The sequence below is a fragment of the Corvus cornix genome, chromosome 17 (assembly GCF_000738735.6).
Source record: "Corvus cornix cornix isolate S_Up_H32 chromosome 17, ASM73873v5, whole genome shotgun sequence".
In the NCBI taxonomy this organism is placed as follows: domain Eukaryota; kingdom Metazoa; phylum Chordata; class Aves; order Passeriformes; family Corvidae; genus Corvus; species Corvus cornix.
Genome location: NC_046346.1, coordinates 7,939,101 through 7,959,296, shown reverse-complemented (window position 1 = coordinate 7,959,296; position 20,196 = coordinate 7,939,101). Strand labels below are relative to the sequence as shown.

Below are 20,196 nucleotides of genomic sequence, written 5' to 3'. Positions count from 1 at the left end.
CCCTCTGCCTCACACCCACCACCCCCAGCGCCAGCCAGGGCTGGGGAGGAGGCAGGAGGGGCACAGCAGCTGAACCCTGCTGACCCCTTTGTGTCACGGGTAAAAAACCGGCAGTGTTCTCATTGATCAGGATGGATGGGACATTTAACCCACATGGGATGCTGTTAGTGAATTATTTCCTCTTCCTTTCTCCTCCCTCCTTTATGCCAAGCCTGGAGTTGGGGCCAGTTCACTCCGCACACATTCCCCAGCCCGGCATCGTGTTCGCCACTCACACACCAGCTCAGTCTGAACCGCTTTGTGCTGCCACAGTGCCGCGGGGACCTCCCACGGAAGGGACCGCGCGGACACTGAGTGGTGCCTGTGCCCTGGAGGGGCTGGATCCTGCCAGGTGCTCAGCCCTGGGCTGCAGGGCCATGGCCATCAGCATCTGCCGTGCTTTCATGGCTGGGTGAGGCCCTCAGCACCTCTCTGGATCCGGCCCCCATTCTGAAAAGCTCTGTGGGACCCCCCAGGATGAAAGGTTTATAGCTACCGTTTTATTCTTGTTGTTATTACAGACACATCAATAGATCACCACCAACCCCTCTCAGTCTCTGCTTTACAGCATCCCACAGAGATTGTGACCTTTCATGGCCTCTGGTGCGGCAGCTTCATGGATCCTTTCAGCGAGGCAGTGAAAAGAAGAGGAGAGAATTTAGCAAAACCCCTGAAAGAATAATTTTTTTTCTTCCTTTGTGAATTCAAAGTTGTGAGCAGTTGTCATACCATAGCAGCAGCAATAGTAAAACAAGTTGCATATCCCAGCAAACCTCTGCTCAGCCTCCTAAGCAAGCTGTCAGGTTTTTTCATAATGTTCTGGCTTGTTTTTAGGACCTGCTTTTATTCCAGGAAAGGCGGGAGGGTGAGAAGGGGGAGAGGGAAGGGAAAATAAAGTAAAAAAAAAGGAGTATATCTATAGCTAAATCAATCCAGTCAGTGTGTTCTGACCTAGATTCAAGGCGTCTGATCATTCTGTGCAATAGGTTGTATAAATTCAGAGGCCCAAAGACAGCAGGATCAAGTTTCAGATGAGAAGTCTGGTGGTGGAAGTGTGGCCAAATCCCAGCGCAGGAGCAGGACAGAAAAAGAGTGAGAAAGCCCCACTGGAAGGAGATGGTGAGAAACATCAGAGAGCTCAGGAGGACTGAGACACAGGGCCACGTTCCGCTGCCCTCTCAAGTTTTCAGTAGGAATTGAACCATTTGTTCACTTACGGAATTAGAAGTGCTCTGTGTTTAGAAAGTTATTTCCTTAATAAAAATGCATTTCCCTTAGGCAAAGCTTCAGTGAGCCTCTGCAGCCCAGCAGCCCAACCTTTAGAAATCCCTTGAGGAAGAATCACCTGCCTTTTACCTCTTCTTTTTCTTCTTGATTTTTTGGCATCGTTTTGTTTTCGGGATGCACTGAGCCCTCTCAGTCCCCTGCTCTCACAAACTCCCATCCGAGCCTCACTCGGCCAAAGTCATGGTTTAGGTCTTGCAGGTTCCAACACTGGATTGACCATAAAGTTTCCCATGTCTGTCAGGGAACTAGAAACCCTCAGAAGTAAAGCCCTGATCCAAAGGCAGTTGAAATCAGTGGAGTTTTTTCCACTGATGACAGTGCTACAGTGGACAGTCAGCCCCTGGTTTGCCTTGTGATGGGGTCATTTGGGGTGACCAGATCTGTTTCCTTCTGTACAAAAAACAGTTCAGGTACCCAAGATGTGGAGACAGTTGTGCATTAGGTTGTGCAGCCAGGAAATAGGTGACACCTTTGCTGTCACCTGCTGTGTTTTTCCTTGGTTATTTTACCCAATCCAGGAAGAACATAGAAAGATAGATTTTAAAAATTACTTCTTAACCAGCTCAGAGGCTGGATGTGTGTTTTCTGCCTCCCCTGCTCATAGTCTGCCCATCAGACTCCCTTGGAGTGCCAGTTCCATATTGCCCATCTTTCCCTTCTCCCCTTTCCCCACTGGTTGCATTTGCCTAATGTGATTTTTAAAGTATTTATTTAATTTTTAAAGAAACTTGCCTTCCTGCATGTAAGCATCAATTATACCGCTTTCATTTTCCTTAGGTCAACACGGATATTTTTGCCTGCTTTTTGGCTTCTCTCTACAAGAGATATTATTTCCTCTTTCAAGGAGAATTATTTTGCTTGGAGAGGATTTGTAGCCAGATACAGATATTTCTAGGCAAGGGTGCAGATTTTAAAATTGTGAGGGAAAGGAAATATATTGTCCCTTAAAAGTTAACATGGTTTTTATTTTGAGGGTGAATGGATCCTTCCCGTGGGTCAGTGACAACTTAATAAATGAAAATAAAACAGGCACTCACTCTTCTTTCTTAAGATATGTATTATAGCTAATATTTTAGAGAAAAATGGGCTTAAATTTAAAAGTCCAATTGAACTTTATAGGTAGCTGTCCTCAGTCATCATGAGTTGTTTTGAAAATCCATTCCATCCTCCTGAAGACACATATAGAGTTTGAAAATTCCTGCTCTCTCCTTTCCAGTTTTATTCTTCCAGTTGTTTTTTCTGCTGCCAGTGACTACAGACTCTTTTTTTGTTTTCAGTAGAAGTTTCCCTCACTGCTGGAGATGTGCTGTAAAAATGACGCTCTTCATTTTCACACTGCATCCTTAGGCCAGATATAGTGGCCTGGTTAGTCCTTCTCTTGTGTATTATAGCTCAAATTGTTATACTTTTACTATTTCCTGTGTAGCCTCATGCAGAAGCAGAGGTGTGATTTCCCACCCCGCAGTCACTCGAGCGGCAAGAAGGCCTGGTGTTCTGGGGCTGCCTTTGACAGTGGTTCCTCAAAAATCAGGTTTTTGTCTTTTTTGCTGGGTAGGAAATGTCAGCTGGAGGTCACCCATCCCTGGCAAAGCAGTTTGTGGGAAGTGCTGCTCTTCCTCAGTGTCATTTCCCTGTCATGGTCACCGGACCTGTCCCCTCCACCACCCCTCCTGGTGCCACTGTTCCTCTGCTGGAAACTGCAGGCAGGAGGCAGGAAAGCCCAATTCACCCAGTCCAGCAGTCAGAACTGCATGTTTCAGGACTTCCATCCATCTAATCCACCATTTACTCCGTGTTCATACTGAAAACAAGTCCCCCCCGACTGCCCACAGCTCTCCAGTCTCCTTGCCTCACATTGTCCCCACCTCGTGCTTTCTAAAGAGTGTAGCAAAAAGATTTTCTTTTGCTTTCTTTGGTGAAACCTTGCCACAGCCTCACTGCTATGGCTTCAAATTTGCTTCTGCAGGGGAGATTTTGGGTTTTCCTCTCTCCATAAGTGGGCATATGTGGGTCTTAGACTCTGTAGACCAAGACCGGCCCCTGGGTACCACACCATCACCTCCTCTGGCCTCTATGGGGAGGTTCCCTTTGAGCTGCACCCTTTGCTGCCCCAAACAAGCCCCAGGGATTTGTAGCCCACTCCAGCTCTTCTCTTTGTCTTGTTCTCTCCTGCTGTCAGCTTCCCCAACAAGAAATGATGAAGATAAATCTTCAGCAGCAGAACAAATGCAGCCGCTCTTTACAACTCTGGTTATTTTTTTTTTTCCTTTTTATAAGGGGGAAAAAAGGGTTTCCTCGTCTCTTTTTGTTGTGAATTAATGCAGCTTTCTCTTTCCCCGTTTGGCCGCCTTTCCCTTGCCCTGCATTCTGTCATTAAGCACAATCTCTGTCAGCTTGCTTCGGGTGAAATTAATGAATTTCTCACAGAACTGTTAATCATAGAAGCTTTGGTCCGTGACATGTGTTATAATTCAATGGGTTTTTAACCTTCACCCTGTTTTGGTAATTGGCAAACGGCATCATTTGGCTTTTATTAAAGTGGAAGGCGATGCATTTTCTTTGTTTGCCTGGACAGACTCTGGCAGGGAGACCTGTGGGGCTGCTGACGCCCAGCGACACGGTCCTACTTCCAAGCTGGCAGGGTGATGGGGCTTTGAGAGCTTTATCAGTTCAACATGGACCCCCCTGGCAGGAGCAGCTCACACCACGGGGTGCAGGCAGACTGGAGGCAGAGCCCACCCCAACGAGAATTTGCCCTGCCAGTGGTGGGGACAGTGAGTGGGACACACTGGCTCGTGCCTCTCCTTTCCCTGGGGCTTACCTTGGGTTGGAGCAAGGATTTTCTGTAAATCTCTGGGCTTAGCTTCATTCTGACCCTTTCAGATTGAAGCAGGGGTTTGCTGCGATCGCTGTCAGAGTCAAACCCAGCAGTACTGAGGTGACGTCGCTGAAGGGCCCAGAGGTGACACCACTCATGTGGTCGCTCTCATGGACCAGATTGGCAGGAAAATGCCTTTTTAAGAAAGGGCTTGATCCTTCTTCCAGTCAGCACAGGTTCATCAGTCCCCATCCAGTCCCATGGATTTGGAGAGATATTCAAGGTTCCGTGTTAATACAAGGAGGCAATGTGCTTTAGCTGAAGACTGAAGGAGACAAATTCATTGCCACATTTTCAGTTCATTTTTTTTTTTAAATTTCCACAGCAAAGAATATGGCTAGCAGCCTCTGCATGTATGTTTGGGTTAGAGAGAGAGAACCTGCTCTTGCCTTTAGAATAACCTCTACAGAGGAGAACACAAACCCATTGTAAGGATAAATATGCTGGAAAAACCCTCAGAAGTTTACACATGTGTGAGTTGTGTATATGGTGGCATAGGACAAAACCAAATTGGCCTTCAGATCTGCAGCCCAAGCTGGCCCAGACTGTGGAAAAGGGAGTTCTTCATGTGTACAAGAGATAATGTCGTGGCTCTTCTCCTAAAAAGTGCCCACTATGAGCTTTTAGGCTCACCTGAGCTTAGATACGTGTCAGAGCCATCACGAAGGAAACAAATAATTAAGGCACCATGTTAAGATGAGTTATTGGAAAAGTGCTTGACCTCAGGGTTAGGAAAAGAAAGTTTGGCTGCTGTAAGCTTTTTGAAAGAGGAAGTCCTGGATTGTTTTTATGTGAGGAAGGAAGAGCTCCACTTAATTGTTATAATTTTCTATAAACATGTTAAAATACAAATGTTTCTAGGATTGTGTCACTAAGGCCCCAATTTAGCAAAGCCCTGAGCTATTTGCTTACATCCCCCTGTAGTCAAATCTATCAGTGGGACTTAACTGTGCTTTTGAAGTTAAGCACATATTTAAGTGCCTTTCTGAATTGGGGCCAATATTGGCACAGCGAAATACAAATTTAGAGCCCAATGACTGAGCTCATTTAGATTAGGGATGGGCAGAATGGATTTGAATAAAGTAAGAACTGGCTCAGAACTTCAGCCTACATGTGAAGCTGACTCAGTCCAGGGCTTTTTACATCATTGAAACAGTCTGCCTTGATCTGTTTTGAACATGCAATGGAATGTGTGCAAGAAATCCACTGCTCCTTGCACTCACCTTGGCCTGAAGATGTTGTTTTAGGAAATTGTACACTGCCAGGGCAAGAAAAGGAGCAAGTGAATCCTGATGGGGACCTAGTAAAATAAACACTGGTCAGGGAATGTCCCAGGCACGGACACTTGATAAAGTAAATCATCAGAGTGGTCCTTGGGTCCCCGGTGTAGCTTTGCTCCAGACCACTTCATACTTTGATAAGGACTTTTGGGAGTTAGGATAGACCAGGGATGATTTGAAATAGGCAGTTTTGATGAAGTCACGTGATTTTGACTGCAAGAAAATGGGATAAACTGTCCTATGCCAGGAATCAACATGAGTTAAAGCCGAAGTGATTTCATTCTCAGATGCTGTCATACTGCTTCTTTCCTGAGGAATGCACATTTTCTGGAACATGTGATGATTGACCACTGCTAAATGGCAGTACCCATGCAAGAGCTTCTGTAATCCACAAATGGATGTGATGGGTTCTTTGTCTAAACTTCCTACTTGGAGATATTAATTTCTCCATCTTAATTCTGCATTTGCAGAGCTCAATTCAGGATCGTGACTTCAAAATTCATTGGGATTTATGGCTGACAGTAGCTGATACCAAATTGGAACCAGTAGCTAGAGAACCAGAAATATTTAAATTAGAAACATTTGGTGGCAGTGGTTGTTTTCTTACAAAAAGTGAATGGTTGTATTGTTTGTCACTGAAGTCATTCATATAGAGTTACAGACAGAGAGAGCTGCCCAGATGATCTGCTAACCAAGGCATAATCTGGAGCCTGGAGGGGGTGGCTAAAAATGTTCCCTGGCCATTTCAGAAGACCACAAGGGGACTTGTAAACAGAAAGAAGAACATCACAATAAGTGTTTCTTAATGCTTTTGTCTGTGGCGTTTCAGTTCTGTAGGACTTCTAAGCCCAGGCTTGCGCATCTGGTGTCCTGATCTGAACTCCAGAAACCGGATTCTTTTTCTCCTTTACATTGATGGAAATGAAAAGCGATGCCACTGACTGCGGTGACGTTGCTTCAGATTTCCCTCTGTGCAGATTGCAAGGGTTTTCTTGGGCTCATCCTTCCCTCTGAAGCCATTCAAGGCTGAATTCAGTGCTACATTAATTCACATAAGTATTAGATTAAATAAGTCTGCTATTATTTTATTTTTCCAACTTTCGTTGAAGAAGGTTTTCAGATGTTGAGGCAGTTTTGCAGCGGGCAGTCGAGGTTTGCAGTACGTGCTTCCGAGAGTGGCTTGGCAGTAGTGCTCCCTTTTTTCCCCAGTGAGTCAGCTTCCTCAGCACTGCAGCCCTGGCACAGGAGGCACTTGTGCTGCAGCCTCACCAGCTGGGAAATGGAGGGGAGCAAAGTGAGAGCTGGCCCTCATGGGACATGGAACACAGAGGGTTCCACACAGCATCATTCATCATTTACACTCTCTGTCAACATCCAGCTTCAGATATTTTTGCTGATGTCAGCTGAGGATTTACTAAAGCAGCAATGCCATGAGGTTGGTAGGGTTAGGAAGAGGTTGGTAAGGCCCTGCTCTGCTCAGGGAGCTGCAGGGTGTGAGGCTCGTGGTGCCTAAAGGGGTGTGTAAAGCTTGTGGCTCACACCCCTGCGTGATTTGTGTTGGGTGTTTGCAAGGCAATAGTACCTGGCTGTTCTTCTCACCTCGTTTCTCCTCAGTGATGACCACCTGGGAACAAGGATGTGCTGCTCCCTTGTTCTTCTGCTGCTCCATCCACAAGCTTATCGATCGTAACGGAGTGAAACCCATGGCAGTTTAAATCTGTACGCCAGGCTGTGAGTTGCAGTGACTGGAAAACATGTGAAATCCGTGGTCAGTGGTTGGGGATCCTCCTGAAAGCAGGATCACCCTGGATAGGCCAGCTCTAGCAGGGGAGCATCCATTCTGCAGAAGTGATGAGCATCACAGTCGTGCTGATAGACAGGGGTTTGTTGCATACGAGGGTGTGGAGTTGGCCAACACAGAGGTGGAATTCTCCTTCCTCAGCCCTGTCAGCAGCGATGCTTTGTGCACCATGAGGAAATAAGATATTTCTGAATGTAGAAATTGTTTATGGCTCATCACACTCCCGGGAAGGGCCAACACTGAACAAGCAACCTTAAATTACAAGCAGCGGGCACTTCCCATATAGCGCTAGTCTGGGACAGAGAAATGAGTTGTGTAGGTACATAAATACTGTCATTTAATCTGGTCTAGAGCTCAGTAGAAACATGTGCAGATGTGCTTCTCTGTCAGTAACATGGGGATAACAATACCAGCCCAGGTGTCTCACAGGGGTGTCATGAAAATTAATTAGATAATGTCTGCATTGTGCTTTGAACACAGCAAAGCACCACGTACATGCTAAGTCAGGGCTTACTAAGCTGAACAGGGCTTTGGTGGCTGTTAACCCTTTTTCTAGGAGACAGGAATAGCTTGCTTGTAATCCATTTCACAATATGTGTTTGATACATTGCTCTCTCTTCTTTCTATAATTTTCTGTTTCAGGCTCTTCCCTACCCAAGAATGTGGTGAAATAAGTCAATGTTTCTCCTCCTGAGAACTAATTTAACTGTATTAAAATTAAATTCTTTTCAACTTCAGCAGAGACATATCACCTTGTAGAGGTCCTTATCCCAGAAATTTCGTCTCTAATCCAGAAACCCTTTGCACATAGAATCATGGAATGGTTTGGATTGAAGGGATCTTTAAAGGTCATCTGCAGTAAACAAGGACATTTTTAACTAGATCTGGTTGCTCAGAGTCCTGTTCAACCTGGCCATGAATTTTTCCAGGGATGGAGCATCCGCAGTTTCTCTGGGCAACCTGTGCCAGTGCTTTACCAGGCTCATTGTGAAAATATTTCTTCCTTCACTCTAGTCTAAATTTTCCCTCATGCTTTAAGACCCTCAACATTTTCACTGCTGTTTTGTTGAGGGACTGACATTTGAACATGTGCTGTAATGTTTGACTCAGGTCATCAGAGATGGTGAAAGATTTTGTGTCAACCAGACATCTCCGTGTAAATAAAAATTAAACAAAAATCTCTTTTTGCAAGTTGTGCTAAATGTTACAATAGTTTTCCAGAGGGAGAACAGACAGTTTCCGTGGGGGAAAGATTTTATGGATGGCAGGACAGCAACTGGAGAGATCTGAAACGACAGCATTCTGCTGAGCTTGATAAGAGCTTATCAACACAGCTACACTGCTGATGTTTGGTGTTCCTTGTGATGTGGAATAAAATGAATGTGATGATTTCAATCGAGCTGCTCAAAGATAAGAGTGTCTATCTCAGAAACCCCTCCTCAAGTGTGCACACTTATCGCTGCCAATATCAGCCCTCCTGAATTCAGCAGATTTAAAATTGGATGGGGCATAAGGACTGCTCTTGGAGGGAGAGTGCTTTCACAGGAGGGCTGGATGGATGGATGGATGGATGGATAGATGGACATTAATACAGAAGTAGCGAGGTCACAGTGCAGTTGAATATTGCAGAACAGAAGATACTTCTGCAGAATTGCCAGGCTCCTCCCTTTTGCTAGAAAACCTGTAATTTGCTGTCATTGTCACTGCTGTGCCCACTGCCTCTGTCCCTCAGGACATGCGCCAAGAGGCTGTGGAGCCCTTTCCTGAGCTGGGTTCAGAACTCTCTGAACAAAGCATCTGTCAGTCAGACACTGCACTTGTGGAATGGATTGAAATAATCAAATAACAAATAACACCACTACTCCTTGTCTCCCTCCCAGCTGTGTCCACTACTCCTGCAAAGCCACCGACTGCCAGAGGCTGGAGATTGAGAACGCGGTGCTGAACTGCACCGGCGGCACCGGCTGGGACAACGGCGCCCAGTGCAACGTGAGCTGCAGGACCGGCTACATCCTGCAAATCCACAGAGATGATGATCTCGTCAAGAGCCAGGTTTGTCCTGCTGGGGGTTTTTTCGTGATGCACAAGACCAGGATGAGCAAACAACTGTGGAGAAATTGAGAAGTAACTCAGGCTAGACCCTAAAATCTCAGCCCAGCCTTGGGACAAGGTCTTATCCAAATGCTTGTCGTGAGAACAGGAGCCCTTTGACTCTGTAGGAAGAGTTACTGGCAATGAGCAAAGCTCAGATGTTCTCCAAATTTAGAAATTTTCAAACCAAAAAGTTTGTGTTCAGTCCTTCTTTGATCTCACTGGCTCTACTTAGGCGAACAGTGGGGTTGGTGTTTTGGGAGTAGGGTGCTTGTGTTTTTGCACAACCAATTTCTCGGCAAAATACCTCATTTTTAGTCCTCGGATTGAGGCTAACAATGTCTTAACTCCTTTGCAGTGTTTCAGTCCATCTGGTCCCAACCACTCCTTGACGTGTACAGCATGGAGGGGACAGAAGAAACCCCCGAACCTTTTTGCTTCCAGACAAATCACCAAAAACCTCCCCCAGCAGGGCAGGAAGTGCTCCCCATCCTCTCTAATCCATGCCTTAATAATCCAGTCCTACAAAAACAGCATGTCTTCATGCAGTGAGGGGGGTATTGAGGAAAACTGTAAATTTGTTCAAACATCAAAAAAAATGCAGGTCCTTTGTGCTGGGGAAGGTGGATGAGGTGCACATGCAGCAAGGCCCTGGGAGCAGGATGCTGGGGATGGGGGGATGCAGGGCTGACACCCCACTTTGTGCCCTCATCTCTCACGCTGCCACATCCTCTGAGTGTGACATGGGGGTGGTTTCCCCCATCAGCACCTTCTCTCACTGGTTGTGGGGGCAGCAGTCACATCTGGGGCAGCTCTCACATCTGGGCCGGGGGCTGGGGCAGCCGCACTCAGCAGCCTGTCTGTACTTGTGAAATACTGTGTTCTTCATAAGCTCGCAGAGGGGGGAGACAGAGTGGAGGGGAATGAGTCAGCCCTTTCAACTCAATTACAAAACAAATACAGGACCCCGCGAGCTGGGCCTCTTCCATCCTAATTGGCATCAGCACCAGAACCCCAGCTCCAGCTGAGCATTTTTACAGAACAGAAAACAAGTTCTCAAAATGAGCCTGAATGGCTGAACCAGGAAATTGTTGGAAGGGATCTGTACATGGGGTACATGGAGCACGCAGGGATCACAAACCAAATAAAACAGCCTGAGCATGCTTCACCAGCCCTGTGTTATTTAAATGCAAGCGTTACCTTTCGGAGAGGCTCGGCCAGCTGGGCATGGTTTTGCTGGGAGAAGTTTGGTTTCAGAGTCTTCATCAGACTCATATGACAGGAGCAGAGGATTTTAGCACCCCTCGCTAACGTGATTCACTGCCTATTACAACACGCTTCCTCTCACCCTGCTCTGCTATTGCACTTCGTTGTCTTTTTCCACCAATAAAACCCCCTGAGGCCAATGGCTTTGTTTTGCTCAGTGCTGTGCATTCACTGTTCAAATCAGGGAAGGAGTGGAGCATCTGAAAGATACACATGACCAGCTAAGCACATTAAGCACATGCTTTAAAAGTTCTATTAGTGGGCTTCAGAGATCTGCTGAAAAGGAACAGACTGTTTCTTTTACTATCATCTTGTTTTATTTCTTTGTGTCAGGTGCTTCTAACTAGAACTTGTGGAACGTGTAGGCAAGAAATGAATTATCTGAGAAAGTCCAGAATGCATGGTCTGGATTCCTCATGTCAAAAGGCATTGTGCTCCTTCCATAATTGCTTCCCAGCTTCAGCTTCTCTTCCAGTCACAAGCATTTGGGGGTGAGAAAGGGCATGTGGATTGTTGTCCATGGTCAGAGGGACTTTCTCTCATGGCTGGGGAACCTTGCATGAAGCTATTCCTTGTTTCACTCTTGTCATTTGGTTATTTCACTTGTTTGACCAATTTGAGGGTCTAGAGATACTTTTTTTCTCATTTAACTGTCAGTGTGTGGGGCTGCCTGAGGAAGAGGAGAAGGAAGTAGCTTTGCACATGTTGGTGTTTCACACTCTTGGGTAGGAAGGAGACTGAGCTGAGGAGCAACATCTCAAAGAGCAGACTGACCATCAGTGGCCCACAGCCACTGCATGCTGGTGAAGGTGATTCAGAGACCAGTGGAAACACCCTGGTTTAGCATCTGAACCACATTTGTCATCCCTATTTCATTGAAAGGCAGAAAAAAAGGGCAAAGAGAGAATTAAAAGCGAAATTTTCAAAAGCACCTCGGTGATGTAGGGGCACAAGTCACATTTCAAATCAATCTTTTACATCTAAAGGGTCTTTGAAAATCTTCTTAACAGTTTCTGCACTTTCTGGTCTCTGTGTCTTCTGAAGCCACCATTTTAATCAGTCTTGAGGCAAAACATTCATTCATTCCTTCTCTGAGAAGCTCCCATTCCCAAATTCTGTTAAAACCCCGTAAAATCACCAAACCCTGAAACCCGTCAGCACTCTGTGCAGCAGAAACTGTTTGCTGCTTGAAAGGAAAAAGAAAGCTGAGCTGTTTTCAGACTCTTGGGCTCTCTCTCATCCTCATTTAGGGACTTCAACAACAACAACAACAACAAAGGGGTTTGCATAGTGATGGAGCAAAATCCTTCATGTATCTTTCTCACAAAGAAGATCTCGGGGATGTTTTCATTCTCCCTCCCTGATTTCTTCCCACCCCCCCGACAATTCCATCGCTCTTCCTTGTCTTCTCCCTCTTTCCCCCCTTTGTCTTTCACTGCTTTCCTCCCCCTTGTCCTTCACTGAAAGCCCCGCTCATTCAGTTACTTGTTGTCATCTCTCCTTGAAGCTACCACCACTGCTGCTCTGGTCAAGAGGTGTTATTTAAAACCCAGCAGCTCCCTAATGTTGTGCAAAGGCATCATCAATCATGCCAGGAAAAGAAAGCACGGCTCATGTGGGTTCAATTAGAGGCACAGTAGTGGGCAGAAGTGGAAGAATACTTAGAGGGGAGGGCACAGCTGTTCATTTTTAAGGAGAGGAAACTTCACACGTGAAGCATCGCTTGAAGAAGGAGCCGGCTGGGATCTTGGGCAGCAGGAAGGAGACATGAATTCTCCCAGGCTGTTAAAAGTCCCGAGAAACAAATCTTTTTGGCACCAGCTTTGTTTAAGTTTGCATCCTCTTCACTGCAATGCACACTGTACCTTTGGAAGCCCCTTTCCTCTCCCTGCTCTTTCCTCCTTGCCCACCCTCCCTCCTTGCATAAGCCTCCTTTGGAAGGCAGGACATGAAGGGAAGCAGTTGCTGTGATGCCAGTCAAAGCAGCACAAAGTGCCCAAAGTGACAGCTAATAAACCAGATGAGAAAGCCAAGTGCTTCATGTGGGCTGCTGTGAGCTGGGTGACCTTGTCAGATCAGACAGGCTAAACAGGCACGTGCCTGCTCAGCTCCGGGTGGGAGAGCTGCAAAGGGAGAGGCAGATGCTGCCACTAAGACCCAGTGCCAGATCCAAGGGCTGAGCCCATCAGAAATACCCCCATGGTGTGGCATGGAACTGGGGAGGGACAGGATCCTGCTCAGCAGCCGGGGTGCTGTCCCTGGGCAGTGCAGTGACACACCCTCAGGTGTGACGCTGCAAGAGGGGAAAGCCAAAAGCTGGTGGGTGCCATCAGCGGTGATTTCCATGATAAGTTTGTCCTCTGTACTTCCAATCAGAGCCGCTGGCTTTTGTTTCCATTGCAGGGAATGCTCTCTGCTGTGTCCTGCTGCAGAATTACATGTGCTCCTGTTGCTTGAAGTGATGACATGATAGACATGCTCTAAAATGTGCCATTATTATGTCTGACCTTGAAAACCTCAGCTTCCATCATGCCAAACGTGGAACAAATTACTGGGAAAAGCTGAGAAGCCAGGGTCTTACCCTCATGGGCACAGCTTCTCTGCTTGGGAATGTCCTTCCCAGTGTGCCAGGAAGAGGAAGAGCCATAGGGGTCTGAGAGGACTCTTACAGGTTAGGTTGGGGTTTTTGTGGGGAAGGTACCATGGGGAAAAACCCAGAGATGAAAATGTGGAGACACTAATTACTAACTTTTTCACATCAAGGTCTAGAACAGGGGCACAGACAAAGGGCAGTGGGAGTACAGCTGTAGAGAGGGATCTCTTCCAAAGAGAGGGGATCCCAGGCCCGTGGCATTTCCAGCAGGTTCTGGTGTCCCAGAGCTTCCTGCTAACAAAGGCCACGGCTGCAGCTGAAATACTCTCACAAGTGGTAGCTTGGGCAAAACATTCCTCTTGTACGGTGTGGCTGTCACACACAGATATTGCTCCTGTTTAAATTTTTCTGTTACATTCAGGTTTCTGAGTTTGCACTGTTTATTTGGTGTTCTGCAGAGGTACATCTGATGTGCAACCGGTCAGTTTCTCATTAGAGAAGCTTCCTCGTGCACCACACTGTGCCTCAGCAGCCAGCATCAGCTAGTAGGAACACTCATTTATTCCTAAACTCAGAATCACAGCAACACCAATAACTGTATTCCTGGAGCTGAATCTCTTATTGATAGAGCCTCTCTATGTTCAGCATGGATCCAGTATCCAACATGAAACTATGCAAGACCTATTTCTTTTCCATAACATTTGGATAGCCCCTGACATCATTAGCTTGATTTTATTGACATCAATAGCTTGGGTTTATGTTTTAAGTTCCAGCAGCCATGGTGCTGCTGTGTTATTTGATGATAGCATCTGTTAAAGGGAAATGGAGCAGCTCATCCTGGAGTGCTGATGGTTTGCAAGACATGGGAATGTGCGGTATTATCCCTTCTCCTGTGGCCATCACACTGCAACCCCCTGGAAGCACCTTCAGGACATCAACTGCCTGCAGTTCGTATACAATTTTTAATAATACAGGTATTCTGATAAACAACAAAGGCAGAATTAACAGCCACTGGGGAGTGAAATGGTTGGGAATGAGAACACACAGTGTCACTTCACCTGATGGCTCTGAGTATCCCAGAATGTGCTACTCTGAGTTTGTAGAAAAGGCATTTTTTTCCATCAGCAATGCTCCCTGTTTAAATAAACTCCAGTCTAGAAAAGGGGTTTTGTGCCCACTTGGGAAGTGTCCAGTTTCTCAGCTCTGGGACTGCTTTTTCCATTCTGAATGCAACCATATATCAAAGGGAGACAGGTCTGAACTTCTGTTGAAACCATTAGGGTGTTTTTGCAAAAAGGGAATCCAGGTCTCTTTGATGTGTGCTAGAAAAATTCCCCTTCCTTTTATAAACCCAGATCAATGGCCGGCGGTGCAAATCTCCTGTGAGCATACCAGCCCTGAATAAAATACTCCCTGGAGGCAGAGGAGTGCTGCTGTAAGGCTTGGTCAGATTCCTCACCAGTATCTTCCCCTTCTCACGTTTGGGTTTCTCACATTTCTTAACCTCTGTCCCTCTCTTTATTCTGGTGTGGAGGGAAGAGTTAAATTCTTCACTTCTAGTCTTCAATAATTTTCCATTTTTCTAATTAGAAAGTGGATATGTTGTTTACTCAGTTCTCTTTGCCAACATCTGTTTGTCCCTCATTTGCCCAGTAAATTCATCTGAGCTTTGGATGGGTGGCTCCTTTACCTCCCCCCATTTCTCTCCTTTGCCCCTAGCACTCCAGGATCCCAGTGTGCTGTGCAGTTTAGATTATTCCTCAGATCCATAGAAGTGTAGCTTCTGTGTTGCTGTGGTGGTACAGTGACTTTGGGGAAGTCAGAGCACGGGCACTGGTTCTGTGTACTACCTCTCAAGTTCCAGATGCCAGTTATGGGCAGGATGCTCTTGGGTCTGTCCATAGCAAACTCCTCCTGGAGAAGGTCTGTCTCTCGGGCATTCATGTCCATGGTGTCAGGACAGCAGGGCCTTGATTCTGTGTGGAGCCTTGGGGCACTCTGACAGAAGCCACAACAGCAGCTGTCAGTATCTGCACACAAGGTTGATGTGGCCCAAAGCCCTTCCCCTGGGATCCCCATCCAAGGGTGACTGACACCTCTCGGGAGAGCCGTGGATGAGAGTCCCAAATGGCTTCATGTCAGCTTGGCTTTTACTTCAAACCCAAGAGTGAGTTTGACTACTCAGAAGCACAGGGGGATCCCCTTGGAGTGGCTGTGTCACCACAAAGGTGACAGGGATGGGGGACAGCTGTCAGCTCCAAACAGCTCAGGCTTGTGCTCCTTTCCAATGGCAGGGCAGAGCAGCAGCTTCCCTGCTTGTCTCAGGAGGCCAGACAAGAGTTTGGATTATTTGTAGAGCTCCAGTCTTTCTATGGAAGTGCTTTGGTGTCTCACCCTGGGGGTGGGGGGGAGGGCAGAAAATCCTGTTTCTCTGACACTGTTATGAGCCTTGGTGGGTTTGGTAGCTGCTGTCCAAGTGATGATGGTAGGGACCAGACATGGCTTTGCTTAACTTGTGAGCCAAAATAATGGCTATTAGTAGGCTTGAAATGGTTTTGATCTGTCCCTTGCTGGCTGTGGTGGCTGTAGCCGTGTGTCTTTTTCCAGATGGAGTCCAGTGTCACCATGACTTGCATGGATGGGAAGTGGAACAAGCAGGTGACCTGTGAGCCCGTGGACTGTGGTGTCCCAGACCAGTACCATGTCTACCCAGCCACCTTCAACTGCAGTGAGGGGACCACCTTTGGCAAGAAATGCTCCTTCACCTGCCGACCTCCTGCTCTTCTGAAAGGTATTGGGGGTGTCTGTGCAGCGACCTGAGAGAAACAGCTAACACAGACTGCTCCTAGGAATACATGTTGCTGTTGCTGTTGGTTTAGAATTATTCAGGATATTTTAAGTAGGAAGAATTACGGGACTCTACGGAAGGTTTATTTGTATTAGAAGTTAAGTTCCTTTGCATCTCTCTATTACCTTACTTTGACCTTTCCTTGATCGTGGCTGGCCAGGCAGTAATGACAGGGAATATTGCTTCCATACAACCAAAACATGGAAAAGTCATGGGGATAAATCAGATTGAACTCTCTCATCTTCTTTCCCATGCTTTGTCTGTTTCCACTGTCTGTCTCCCTTCTATGCCTCCTCCATGTATTTGGAAAGGCAAAAGAAGAATGAAAAGCCCCACGCCCCAGTGGCACAGACCCCCGTCACTGCTTTTTCTAATCCACCATCACCCTTCTCCTTTTCCACGCTCACCTTGCTCTACTCTGACCTTCCTCTCCTCTTCTTGTTTGGGGCTCTTTACTTTTTCCTTTTTTCTTTAATTTTTTCCCCTAGAAAGAATACAGCTTTCTGCCCTCTTTCCTTTCCGCATCTACCTTCTTCCCTGCTACTTTTCTGCTAACATCTGCATCCTCTTCTCCGCACCATCAACTCTTCTGCTCGCTGGCACATTTCCCTCTTTGATCTGGGCCTCAGGAAGCAAGAAAAGATACCATTGTTAATTTGAAGGAACATTGGACCCAAATTAACTTGTCCATCTTCCAGTGGAGTAAACTTAACTGCTGTTGTCAACTCAGATACAAACACTGCATACGATTTTTTTGTACCTGTGGTTTCTCCTTTTCTGCTGGGATTCATTGCAAACCCCAAAAGGGAAGGCATGGGAAGTGTTCTTCATTTCAGGGAAAGGCTATGTTGATTTCTTCATATATAAGGAAATTGCTTAGTTCTTTTTAACTCTGATGGAAGATAGCCACAGCAGCCAACACACAGTCAAAGTTATGACTACTCAAAGGTAGTTAAGAGAAAATTAAGACTACTTTTTAACAAAAACCTCCCTTTTTCTGTTTATACACTCAGAGGGCCATCTTCAACAAAAGCTATTTTATCATTTAAAGTGCTTCAAATTTTTTTGAGCGGGCAGTGAAAATAATTATACTCATCATGACCAACAAGAGCTGATGACTCAGGGGTAGCTGGAGGGATGACAACCAACCCCAGGTCAGGGGCTGCACCTCTGGTGTGTAGCATCACTTCACTTTTGTCCAGAAGCGCTGTGAGCTGTGAGGTAAAGGCACTGTTCGGTGTAGAGCCGTCACTGATGACTAATAATGTTGCCACTAAGCTTCTGGAGAACAGCGCTCGAGTGACTCATGCCTAATTCAATCACTGACGTCATGACAGCCACTGTTGGTAATGTCACAGCTTATCGCTTTGCAGTGGCAAGTATGATATCACCATGGCTGGGCTGGGAGCTGCTGCATGAGTCAGAGCAGAGGAACATGCTGGTGCTCCAGAAAAGAACTCCCTTCTGCACAAAATACCTCTGCAATCATCTGCAGTTGGGGAGGGGAGAGAGAAATCCAGGGCTGATTTAATGCGGCTTCTCTTATCTTTGAGGGCAGGGCAGGAGGGCTCCTCCACATACCTTCCTGAGCCCTCCAGAGCCTTTTGTTTTCTTCTTTGAATTCCAGCCTCATGCTCGGGCTCTCTTCCTCCCCTCGCAGAGAGATGGCATTGCTCTGGGGTTAGCAGTTTGTCAGTATTATTTCGGATAACTCCGAAGTTGGCTCACTGTTGAAAATATGTCTTGTGGGTTGAGAAGAGTTCCTGCAGCAATGCTCAGGGATTTCAATGGAGTATTAGGGATTTTTGAAGGGTTAGTGGCTCATAGCTGTGCTTTGTTTCTTAGGAAAAGCTTATTCCTTTTCAACATATGGTATAAAATAACAAAGAATGTAAAATACACTGAGACTGGGCTACTTTTAGCTTAACCTTCTGAAGTCAAGTAGGTCATAGCAGAGGCAAATAGATCTATTGTACCTTTTACCTTTGAGGTGTTGGCCAAGAAAGCTTCCTGAGGAAAATGAGTCTCTAATGAGTATTATGAATCGTATTTATCACAGTAGTCCCCAAGGACTGAGAGTCCCCAGCTGAGAATGGCTCCTCATTGTGTTGGAGTAGTGACTCTAATACTAACAGATGCTGCTCCAAAAGGCTCCAAATTGAAATAAAAGGGACAGATTCAGGAAAAAGATATAACACAGAAGCAGAATGAAGAATGTGATGGCACCAAACCCTCTGTTAAAGCCATGGCTTTGGAGAGGAGGGGGTTGGTGTATGAAACAAGTTTCCTTTCAGAGAGGAACAAAATAAGGAAGAGAAATACAAAAGATGACAAAGCCTGTGTGGCTTCCCCTATGCTATAGCATTTCCTGAAATAAGCACTGCCTGCCTGTCACCTGAAAGCAGAGTTCTTAATGATTTAATGACATCATCTAGAGCGAGAGAACACACAGGACATGTGAATGTTCAATGCAGTTGGATTTGTCAAATCGGCTGAGGGGGCTTTTGATGCATTATGGGTGTAATGACATTTCAAAAGAAAATAGTCCTGCTGAACGTTGCTCACTGTTCTTCTCAGGAAACAACAGCAACTTGACCTGCATGGAGGACGGGCTGTGGTCCTTTCCTGAGGCCCTGTGTGAGCTGATGTGTCGAGCACCCTCCGTCGTCCCCAATGCGGATCTCCAGACCACTCGCTGCCGAGAAGACAAGCACAAAGTGGGCTCATTCTGCAAGTACAAATGCAAACCAGGTTACCACGTCCCTGGATCCTCCAGAAAATCAAGAAAGTACGTGAAAGACTAAAGCTATGCCATCAGCCTGATTCAGAAAGCCATGAGTTAAATTTATTTTGGGAAGGGGTTGTTTATCACAGACTCCACGTGCCATAGGGAATAGCATGGAGCAATTCCTTCATGCAGGTATCTGTGCTGTGTCAGTTTAGGCACCCAGCTCCCTTAGGCTTCTTTGAAAATCCTGACCAGTGCTCAAAAAACAGACTTTACCTTAGAAATACCCCTTTGATATGCAGCCTGGGGAGTCCCCTTTGAAACCCTGCAGAAAAGGGTTAGTGCTGTCGTATACTTCTGACTCTGCACAAACCCACTTCAAACCAACCACAGCCCACAAGCCTGGGAAGCTGAGTTCTTGGGAGATGTGTCCAAGGCCAAAAGAGGAGTTTAGGCTGGGCAGCTCAATGTTGGTTTTGCAAATAATCGTTATTTTTGCTCAGAGACCTCATGACGCAGATTCACAACTTGTTCTCCAAGTGTTAAAAGCTCGAGCACACCCATCCCCTGCAACCTGCTAGCAGAGCTCAGAGGCTTTAGAGGCTCCCAGCTGACTCAGCCACTCACTAAATGTTGCTTTTTTCTGCACAAAAAGGCGAGCCTTTAAGATCCAGTGCACACAAGATGGCACGTGGCTGCCAGGCGCCTGCGTGCCCGTCACCTGTGACCCTCCACCTTCCAAGTTCCACGGGCTCTACCAGTGCTCCAATGGCTTCCAGTTCAACAGCGAGTGCCGGATCAAGTGCGAGGATGATGACAGTGAGTCGGTGAGTCTCCCTTACCCGAGCTACCTCAGCCCATACAAGTCTGGCTTTACCATATCTTCCCTAAGGACACTGGTCTTGGAGAGGCCGAGGGACAATGAGCTCTTCCAAGGACAGAGAAATGCAGAAGGGAAAAACATAATTAAAGTAGAGGGAGAGCCTGGGAATATTATTTTTATGACAGCAGTAACAGTATTAACTATTAGCTGCAGAGGATTAGAAGTGACTGACTTACTGTTTCTGGACAGTAAGTGGCAGAAGGATCTGCCTCAGTGGCTTTATGATCTGGCTAGAAAATACAGAGCAACAAATGAAAGTAAGTAGAATGTGAGTTATCTGCACTTATCCCATTTGTTCATTCTGTTTCACCTTGCTTTTCTCTCCAGTTCTTACCATTGTATGTTTGTGTGTCTTGTGATAATTTAATGCCATAGGGATTGCAACTACTCAGGTGAACTCTCTCTAAACTTCCATGTTTTTCTGGCTGTGAAGGTGTCATTTGGCATCAGAGGTCAGATCCTCCTCTGGCACAAATCAGCGTGTTGCCTTTGGCTTCCTGGA

The 20,196-nt window shown here is 46.3% G+C and overlaps 1 protein-coding gene across 1 annotated transcript in view; it reads left to right on the top strand.

The window, feature by feature from the left end:
• Window positions 1-20,196, top strand: part of PAPPA (pappalysin 1) — a 180,306-nt gene that overhangs the window by 127,082 nt on the left and 33,028 nt on the right. Inside the window, exons 14-17 of the mRNA XM_010397645.4 lie at window positions 9,166-9,337; window positions 15,843-16,026; window positions 18,661-18,871; window positions 19,467-19,638. Of these exons, the coding sequence (XP_010395947.2) occupies window positions 9,166-9,337; window positions 15,843-16,026; window positions 18,661-18,871; window positions 19,467-19,638 (739 nt within the window). The remainder of the gene's footprint in view (window positions 1-9,165; window positions 9,338-15,842; window positions 16,027-18,660; window positions 18,872-19,466; window positions 19,639-20,196) is intronic.